The sequence below is a fragment of the Pseudopodoces humilis genome, chromosome 22, assembly GCF_049639895.1.
Source record: "Pseudopodoces humilis isolate 2021_Gansu_Grassland_sample_001 chromosome 22, ASM4963989v1, whole genome shotgun sequence".
NCBI lineage: Eukaryota > Metazoa > Chordata > Aves > Passeriformes > Paridae > Pseudopodoces > Pseudopodoces humilis.
The window spans coordinates 7,789,233-7,798,559 of NC_142221.1; the positions used below are offsets into that span (position 1 = coordinate 7,789,233).

At 50.9% G+C, this 9,327-nt stretch overlaps 1 protein-coding gene across 2 annotated transcripts in view; it reads left to right on the forward strand.

The window, feature by feature from the left end:
- ASTN2 (astrotactin 2) overlaps positions 1-8,965 on the forward strand; it is a 304,458-nt gene extending 295,493 nt beyond the window's left edge. For both annotated transcript variants that reach the window (XM_005527196.3, XM_088065722.1), the window contains 3 exons: positions 527-627; positions 1,726-1,909; positions 7,641-8,965. In XM_005527196.3, coding sequence (XP_005527253.1) covers positions 527-627; positions 1,726-1,909; positions 7,641-7,878 — 523 coding nt within the window. In that variant the 3' untranslated portion in view covers positions 7,879-8,965. The remainder of the gene's footprint in view (positions 1-526; positions 628-1,725; positions 1,910-7,640) is intronic.
- The last annotated feature ends 362 nt before the right edge of the window (positions 8,966-9,327 follow it).

The following is a 9,327-nucleotide window of genomic DNA, read 5'->3' on the forward strand; positions in this document are numbered from 1 at the left end:
CCTTTTTTCCAGCCCCACCCTTGTGAGGAAATGAGGGAGCAAACAACTCAAGGGCCATTCACAGGACGAGTGTGAGCTGTCACTTGTCAGCACAGAGCCCACTTATGGCAAGAATTACTGCCCTGCTCCCAGAAAGGGCAGAGAGGAGCCCAGCTCACAAACACCACCGTTTTATAATGTTCACACCAGGGCATGGCAGAGCAACCATGAGGTGTTTGCATCTCTCTGCAGTCAGGAGGATTCAGGGTGCAGCCCCACAGGAGTCCCAGGAATGGGGGAAGAGGAAATGGATCCCCACAGATTCCAGAAAGGGATGAAGTGGCCCATCTCCTCAGCCCTGACTCCTATCCCTGGGTCCTCCTCTATTCCAAGAGATCATCTCACATCTCCTTGAGATGCCAAAGCTGACTGATTGTACCTGGATCACATATTTCCTTTCACTTCTGAAGTCCGGTTCCCTTAACAACCTGGTGGTGTTGGACTGAGGGATGAAAACCTTGTTTTCTTTTTGCTTCCTGCCTTGCAGATTTACCCTGTATGCTGTGGATACACGAGGGAGACACTCAGAGCTGAGCACGGTCACCCTGAGGACAGCGTGTCCGCTGGTAGACGACAGCAAGGCAGAAGGTCAGTGTCCAGGTGCCTCATGTTCTGCACCAGGAGACATTTCCTGCTAATTTTGATTTTCCTCTCTTTGCAATGCTCCCACAAACCTGCCCAGGCCCATCTCTCCCAGTGGGAAAACTCCTTTAAATTCACCCATGGGCACAGGGACGTTCATCTGGAGAAGGGGGACAAATTTCAGGAGTGTCCAGGGGCAAAGTCTCCTTGCAGCTGGTGACTCCTTCCCATGCATGGCTGTGGGAGCTGGTATTGTGTGTCTCACACAAACCCCATGGATAAAGAGCAATCCCTTCTCACAAACCTGAGAGAAGCAGCTCTGGCAGGGCACCTTTGGCTCTGGGTGTTTGAAGGGGTGCTGAGGGCACCTGGATCAGTTTGGAAACAGAAATGTTGATAAAAGCCCAGCTACTTCTGCACATTTACATTGTTCAGTTTTGAAACTGATCCCACTTGTCCTTACACCCAAACCAGAGGACTTGGCTGCTTTCAGACTTAAGAGGATTCCTCTATGTGACCATCATGTTACCTTTTCTCTCTCTTGCTTGCTTTCCATTGGGAATATTATCCAGAAAAAAAAAATTGGTTAATGTTTAGTTCCATGTTCAATAAGAAAAGCATATGAAAATATTTCATTCCCATGGAAAAACAGCAAACAGGTGACTAAGGAGAAAGAAGGAGATGCAGTTTTGTGCATTCCTCATCTCCAAAAACAAGATAGTTAATGCTTTTGTTTAACACATCTGGGCTGCTCCAGCCTATGCTCACAATGATGAGGTGCTGCATTTCTGGCTGAAGGGCCATCCTGGCATCAAGTGTTGATTTCTTCCTACTCTTTAGCACCATGGCTTTTGGTTTGGTGAATTTGGGAAGAGTTTGCTTGCCCTTCCTGGGAGGATAAGGCTGTCTGCCTGTCCTGACAGCTTTTTGCCTCTCCTCGCTGAATGCTCTGCAGTCACTGAACCCACTGCAGGCAGCCCCAAGGGACTGGCAGCCACACCAGCTGCCTGCCCCTCCTGCCAGCCCTGCCAAGGGCTCTGCTCCTCCTCTTCCCATGTTAGCACCTCCAGATGGTCATTAATTCCACACCCTGATCCTTTCCAGAGATAGCTGACAAAATCTACAACCTCTACAACGGCTACACCAGCGGCAAGGAGCAGCAGACAGCCTACAACACCCTAATGGAGGTTTCTGCTTCCATGCTCTTCCGAGTCCAGCACCACTACAACTCCCACTATGAGAAGTTTGGAGACTTTGTCTGGCGCAGTGAGGATGAGCTGGGGCCCAGGTACCTGTCCCTTCCCTGTGTCCTGCCCTGCCCCATGCCCAGAGCACCCTTCTGCTTGGCCACTGCCTTCTCTTTGTAGCTAAGAGAAGACTCCTTTCGGTGTTCACCATGCTGTCCTGCATCCCCTTGGACCACCAGGTCCTGCTCAATCCTTGGATGAATGCTGGTGGCACACCTGGCAGCTGGCTGGTCTTTGCATGAATGTATCACCCAGCCTGAAGCAAATGGGTAATGCTTCAAATGAGCTGGGGGCTTGGAAACACTGAGGAGTGGGGGACAAAAGGTGTAATATAGGCCTGGAAAGGTTTTTTTTCTTCTCCCTATCCTCCTCCCTTTCCTTCTCCTCCTGCTGAAGATCTCTCCTTAGTACCAGGACGACAGCTCACAACTGTTTACACCCCTCCTGGACATAAATCCAAGCTGGCCTGGGGTTTGTCCTCCTCCAGAGAGGACCTTGGCCATGGTTTCTTTGGTAGTTCATTGGCCTCTGGCACAGAGCCATTCTCATCCTCCCCCCTGCCTTCCCTTTGATGACACTGCAGGCTTGTTTGTCCTTTGCAACTGTTCCTTTTTCTCTGAATCCTTGGGAGCCATCAGCTTCTTCTTACACATCTTTATTTCCCCTATTACTTGAGATCCAACACACTGAAGGATGCTGTCTAACCCAATACCTGCATCAAGCTGTGGGACAGCAGGGTGACATTTAAACTGCCAGTTCCAGGACCCATCTGGAGCCCATGGTCAATTTGGCTGCTGTCTGCTGTCCTCACTGAGCCAGGGGAGCTCCTCACAGCACTCCTCTGCCCTGTTCTGTACTTGAGAAATGCGTGACTTGCAGCCAAGGGGATGAATCCATAAAAGCCAAGGCAGTCAGTGCCAGGCTCGTGACAAGAGCGAAGCTCTGCCATCCAGCCTGGCTTCTCAGGGAGCTTGGACAGAACCAGAAGCACTGACATAGCAGGAGGCAACAAGGATTCTTTTTCTTTTTTTTTTTTTGCCAAAGGAGGCCATCTCATAACAGGATTTTAATTGACAGACAGTTCTCCTTCCCTGGGGGACATGCATTTTTGTACCTTGAAATGTTTATCAGATGAGCCTCAGCTTCACAGTAAATGTTCTCTCATAAAACGGAGCGACAAGAGGGGAGTTGATTGCCTCTGTGTAATAAATACATCACACTGAGGTTCTCGTGAGCCCAGTTTCCATGAAAGCCACAGGTTACTGCAAACAGCTGCTGGCAAGAAGACACACTCACAGCCAGATGTCCCAACCAGACCGTTTACATTAAGGAGACATTAAAAACTTAGCTCATAGGTGGCCCTAAACCAGGACTTTCCGTGGTCAGCAGCACCTCAACACCTGGCTTGCCTCATCCTGCTCATCTCCTCTAGCAACAACAGCCCCTCTCCTGCTCCCCCCATTCCTCTCACAGACTGAGTGAATGTCACACAGTTAATTTGTTCCAACAAGACAGAAGAATCTGTCTAAATCAGTGAACTTTAATGCTACTGTGCATCTAGAGCTCTGGATCAGTGCATGCTTCCTAACACAGCCATGGGGAGATTTCACTACTGTTTTCTCTTGCTGTGTTTTCAGGATGATTCTTATGACCATTGCAAGCAGGGTATGGCTTTTAGGAGAAGGCAGAATAAATAGTTAAATTAAAATCTTTTTTCCATGCCCCTGTTTGTGGCTACCAGTAAGACTGGGGTCAGTACATGGCATCAGCTCAGGGCTCACAACCTGTCCCCTGCTCCAGCCAGTCACCCAGGCAGGCAGCTGGGCTGGCCAAGGGACATGAAATGCATCTCCAGAGCAGCTGACTTCTGGTACAAGGGGGAATGCAATGTTCTGATGGGAGCCTGTGATAAGAGGCCATCAAGTCCTGGACTCACTGTCCTTGCACATGAGGGTCTGAAAGACCCAGGTCAGTTCTCAGTAGAGTGGAAAATCTGAATTTATGACAAAACCATCACATACAGGAACACAGCAGCCAGACAGGCACCCTCTCCCTGCAGAGACAGGAGTCTAATCCTTCCTTCCAGCCCAGGTATCATTTTTTAATGGCTCCTTCATGCTGCTTTGCCTGCTTTTAGTATCTCCCTCCAAGCTAAGGCAGGTTTAGCTGGCTCTGGATATATTTTCATCTCATACCAGCCCTCAAGGTGAGTGTTGTCTGCCCCCTGTGCAGCTGGAGGGGACACACATCCCAGCAGAAGCACCCCTGGCACTGGGCAGAACAGGAAGCTCCTACTCTTGGTCAAAGCCTTGCTGGGGCTGGCAGCAGGGACCTCAGTGCCCTGTCCCCTGTGCAGTGGAGCACTGGTTCATGCAGTAGCCCTTGGAAGCAGACACCCATCCCCTCCCTTTTCCTCTCCCCCCACACCACGAGGCACCACAGAGGGAAGTGGCTGCTTAGAGCTGTCACTATTTTTAAATCTCCCTCTTCATCACTTGTGACTGTGCTGTGACCTCCTAAATCCACCACCTAAGCACAGTCCAGAATCCGCCCCTGGCTCCTGTGGTGGGCATGTGGTGGGAGACAGGGCACTGCTGACCCACACCAGCATGGGAACATCCCCATCTGGGCTGTGGGGTGAGGGGGAATGGGGTCACTCCATCGCTTTGGGGACTGAGAGCTTGGGGTCCGGCCACAGGCAGCCAGGAGAGTGACTCCCCTCTCACTCCCCTGCTGTCCCCTCCCAATTCCTGCCCTTTAATAAGGCAATAAATAGCCATTTCTGGCAGGGATGAGGTTGGTCAGCATTTAGGAAGATTTCATTTCCAGTATTTGAAAAGGTGGTCGTTCTGACCCGACAGCCCTCCTTAGGGAGCACTTGGGTAATACCCAGGGCTTGATTTATGGTGTTAAATTGGCAGCCCAAGAACTGCTCCTGTAATTTATTACCCAGTCTTCACCAGAAAGCTTCTCTCTCTTTCTCACCCCTCCCCTTACCCGCTCTGTCTCTCTTCCTCCTTATTTTTTTTAAGAGGGAACAGCTGACAGCCGAAAGCTAAATCTAACATTTACACATGACTTCATTACCCAGCTAAAATAAATTACTCAAAGCGGTGAAACCCATCAAAACTGGAGCTTTGGCACTGGGCATCAAAAGCGAGGGGCCTGATTCCCTCTCCCCCGTCACCCTGTCTCCTCTGTGACCACAATTCAGTGTGTTTTCAGTATCTCACAGGGACAACCCATTGTGTGCCACATCCCACCCTTAAACACAGGTTTTTTCCTGGGATTGACTGCACAGAGTGAGCTGTGGATGCAGCAGGTGTGTGGAGACAGCTCCAGGAGGATCAGAGCCTCTGGCACAGCAGGCATCAGCAGGATGGGGTGGCTTGACCCCTGAATTTCTTGCCATCCTTGAAGTTCTTCTCACATATAGGAATATTTGCCTGGATGAATGGTTTGAGTATTTATCAGGAAGCAAGGGCAACATGGTGAGCTCTAGCAATATCCAGGGGATCATTAAAGTGTAGTGGAGCAAGTAATGAAAATGGGAAGGTAGAGAAGGCCAAGGGAAATGGAGGCTAAGGCAGGTTGTGTGGGAGAAAAGTGAGAGATGGGTGAGGAAAGCCGTGGAGGGTAGGATAGCAGAAGTGGTGAGAAGGGAATAGAGGAAGGGCAGAGCAGACATACACTGGCCAGCTGAGACATGCACTCCTTGTGCTGCTGTTGGTAACCCACCATGGGGGATTGCCTCAAGGGCTGGTCATGGCCACTCCTCATTGCTCCCCTCTTGCTGTGGCTGGGAGAGGCCTTGTGGTGAGCTGGAATAGTGACCAGTTAGGGGGGGAAAATCCAAGGATTGCTTGTTTGGCCTTTGAATAAACAACTTCCCCATGCTGGCACAGTGTTCAGGTCCATGGACACCAGCAGTAAAGGGCTGGGGAGGGACCAGTACCCTGTTTTGGCAGTAGAGCTGCTTTATGATAAATCAGGGTGGTCGTGGAGTTGTGGCCTTAGAGAAATGAGAGTTCTTCTCTGTGAGGGTGCTCTGGCTGAGTGATCTCCTCCTGAGCATGGTCAGCTGATATAAAAGTCCATCCCATGAGGTGATGTGGGTCCTGTGCTTGCTCCCTGAAAGGGAAAACCAGTACAGATGTTAAGAAACAATCTCCAAGATTGTGTTCTTGCTCCATGAGGATGGGGAGCACTGGAAGGATCATCAGCTCCTGACTCTAGGAACAGAGTCAGAAGAAATTCACCCAGACAGGTTGTTCCCAGCAGGAAAATGTCACAGGTGATGGCTTTTGGTCCCTTCCAGCTGCAGTGACTGTGATTTGTTGAAGTTTGGCAGCTATAGAGACAATCACTACAGAGTTGGGTTTCCTGCTGAGCTGAGCTTGACCCAATCAGTCTTCACCAAAAGCACCTAATACCATCATGAATTTGTAACTCCAAGAAGCACACATCCAGCAGCACAGGACCTGTTCCTGGTAGTGTGTCTGGTCTTGGTGTGTGTTGGGAGCACCAGATGCTGTAGAAGGTCAGGTAACGTGAGTAGAGGTGTTGTGTCAGAGCTGGGCACAGCCCATGATGTCACTGTTAGATTTGTGTGGAGCTAAAGAGGCTCAAATTGCCCAGTCTGGCTTGTGTCTTTGTGGATGAAATCCATAAATGGATAGCATGGAGTGTAGTCCAAGAAGAGCCAACTTCCTTTGTTTCATTGTCCTCAAAGCTGACCCAGAGCACATCGCCCTGGGGAGGAGTGGGACAGTTTTCCATGTGCAGCCCTGGAGGAGCAGTGGTTTCCTACAGCCTTTCATCCAACATTCTCACTCCAGAGGGAGAGGTCTGAGCTGGCTGGAGGTGCCAGGACGCCCTCTCGCCTCCTGCCGCCGTCTCTGCCCTCTGCTCTGGCGCTGAGGTGACCCTGACCAGCCCTTCCCTGGCATCCCATCCCCGGACATCAGGCTCCCAACACTCCCCCCGGGCTGGGAGCTCACAGTCTGAGCTGCAACACCACCCAGCTTTCATAATCAAATAATCCTCATGTTTATGCCTTGCTGACTGACAGTGCTGCCCCTGACATATCATTATCCGGAATTTACATTCCTGCAGGAACTGTGAAATCCCCGACTCCTGAATCCAGAGCTTTCCTGTGGCACCAGAGGGAGAGGAAATAATCAGTGATCTTGAAACTTTCAGACCACTGAAGTAAACCCTCTTCCCTCCCTTTGTTTGATTTAGCACTTTGCAGACTCCCACAAGGGGATTCTTGGTTTCTTACGGGTTTATTTTGTTTTGTCTTAATGTGTTGTGCTTTTTTTCCTCCCTCTTCTAGTGTCAGTCCTTTTGGGCTGCTTACCTCCTGCAGACTTGGGAAATCAGGAGAGGGAGGGCTGAGCTCATCACTCAGGGGCAGGAAGGTGCTGGAGGTCTCACCAGGGTGCCAGGTGGGGCCAGCACATTGCTGGATCTGGCCAGGATCACACAGTGGTGGTGACAATCTAGCTGGGACAGACTGTCCCCAGGGCACACAGACTGCTCCAGTGGGTGAGACCTGAGGTCTTGGTGCTGTGAAATGCTAGATCTACCCAAAACTTTGGGAAAAAGAGAGCTTCTCTCCACTTGGAACAGGAAAGACAATGTCTTAGGCAAGGGGTCTTGTCCATTCTTGCCACAAGACAGCGCTGGTGGCAGAACACAGAAGTCCTGACTTCTGGTCTCCCCTGTGCCTTACCCACACTGCTCTGTCCCCATCTCTGTCCCCTCCAGGAAGGCTCACCTGATCCTGAGGAGGCTGGAGAAGGTCAGCAGCCACTGCTCGACGCTGTTGCGCAGTGCCTACATCCAGAGCCGCACCGAGACCATGCCCTACCTGTTCTGCCGCAGCGAGGAGGTCCGGCCGCCCGGCATGGTCTGGTACAGCATCCTAAAGGACACCAAAGTCACCTGCGAGGAGAAGATGGTCTCCATGCTGCGCAACACCTACGGGGAGTCCAAGGGGCGGTGAGGGAAGGAGCGGGCCTGGAGCTGTGGGAGGCAAAGGGACTCTGAGGAGTCGAGGACTCGTGATGTGCTGAGTGGCTGGTGGGGTTTGGGTGATGTTCAGAGGGGGTGGAAGGGGACAGCGAGGCCAAACAGGACTTTCTCACACAGATGGCAGAGAAACAAGAAATGAGCAAGTCGGACTTTAATTTCTTTTCCTTTTTTTTTTTTTTTAATTTTTCAAGAGTGAAAAAAAGAAAAAAAAAAAAAAAAGAAATCACCTAATTTGACTCAGCATAAAAGCCTCTCCTTTTTAATCTTTTCTTACTGAATTTCCTGGACTACACGCTCCAAAACCCTGGGAGAAGGAGATACCCACTGGAGGCCAGGCAGAGGGGAGCTGCTGGGCGCAGGGTGATCCCCTCCCTGCCAGCGGGGCGAGGGGCCCCGGTGCCGTGGTGGCCGAGGAGGAGGTGGCGCGGGTGGCCGGTGACACCGCGCTGCCAGCGAGGGTCCCGGGGCAGGGAGGCAGGCCGGGTGCCCGGGACGCTGCAGGCAAGCTGGGCTTTTGTACCGCTCCGAGGGGCCGGGGCGGCTCCGTGCGCAGCCTTCGTTCGCAAGGCTCCCGGCAGCTTGTTCTGTGCATTAAAGATTCGGATTAAGTCCACGGTCGCTGGCTCCCTGGTGTTCCTTCCTGACGCGGTCTCACCTCTGCTTGGGCATCCATGGGGATTCACTGCTGGGTGTGATGCTCCTGGGATGAGGCTGAGATGAGGGAGCCCAAGACGGATGCATAGAAAGGAGGGAAAAGTGCAGCCTTTCACACAGAGTCCTTCCCTCCTCAACACCCAGCGTAGCCACCGGTCCCAGTGGGAGCTGGAAGCGTGTGGGAAAGCCCAAGAAGAAAGCCAGGGGCTAAAAAGACATGGAGAATCTGGTTTCTTTTACTGTCAGATGTGGGTTAGGCTGGCCCGGGCTCCCTGTGGGTAATGGATTTCTCAGCCTGGTAGCCAAACCAAAAAGTGCAAGAGGGTGAGAGAGGAAAAAATACAAAAATCAGATCATCTCAAAGCTATTGTTTTTTGTTTTGTTTTTTTTTCCTTTCTAAAGCAGAACAACGAACCTGGAGAGGGAAGAGAGAAGAGTGTGGGTTGAATGAATCGGTTTAGTCAGCCCAAAGCAAATAGTTTTGTTTCATTTTTTTCAGGTTAGTTAACCCTTTAACATCAAATCAAACAAACAGGAGGTGAGTTTCAAAGCAAATATGCTTTAAAACCAAACAACAGTGCAGAATTTGATGTGGAGAAGGTTCACCCAGAGACCTTCCTGAGCTAAACCTATTTGCCTGATTTGCACCCACTCAAATAATTCTGATTGTTCCTTCCAAACTGCTCTTTAGTTTCTCCTTTTTGGTTATGTCTCTTCATTTGAGCCACATTAATGTGTTTTGGGAAGGACTCCAGCACCTGGTCAA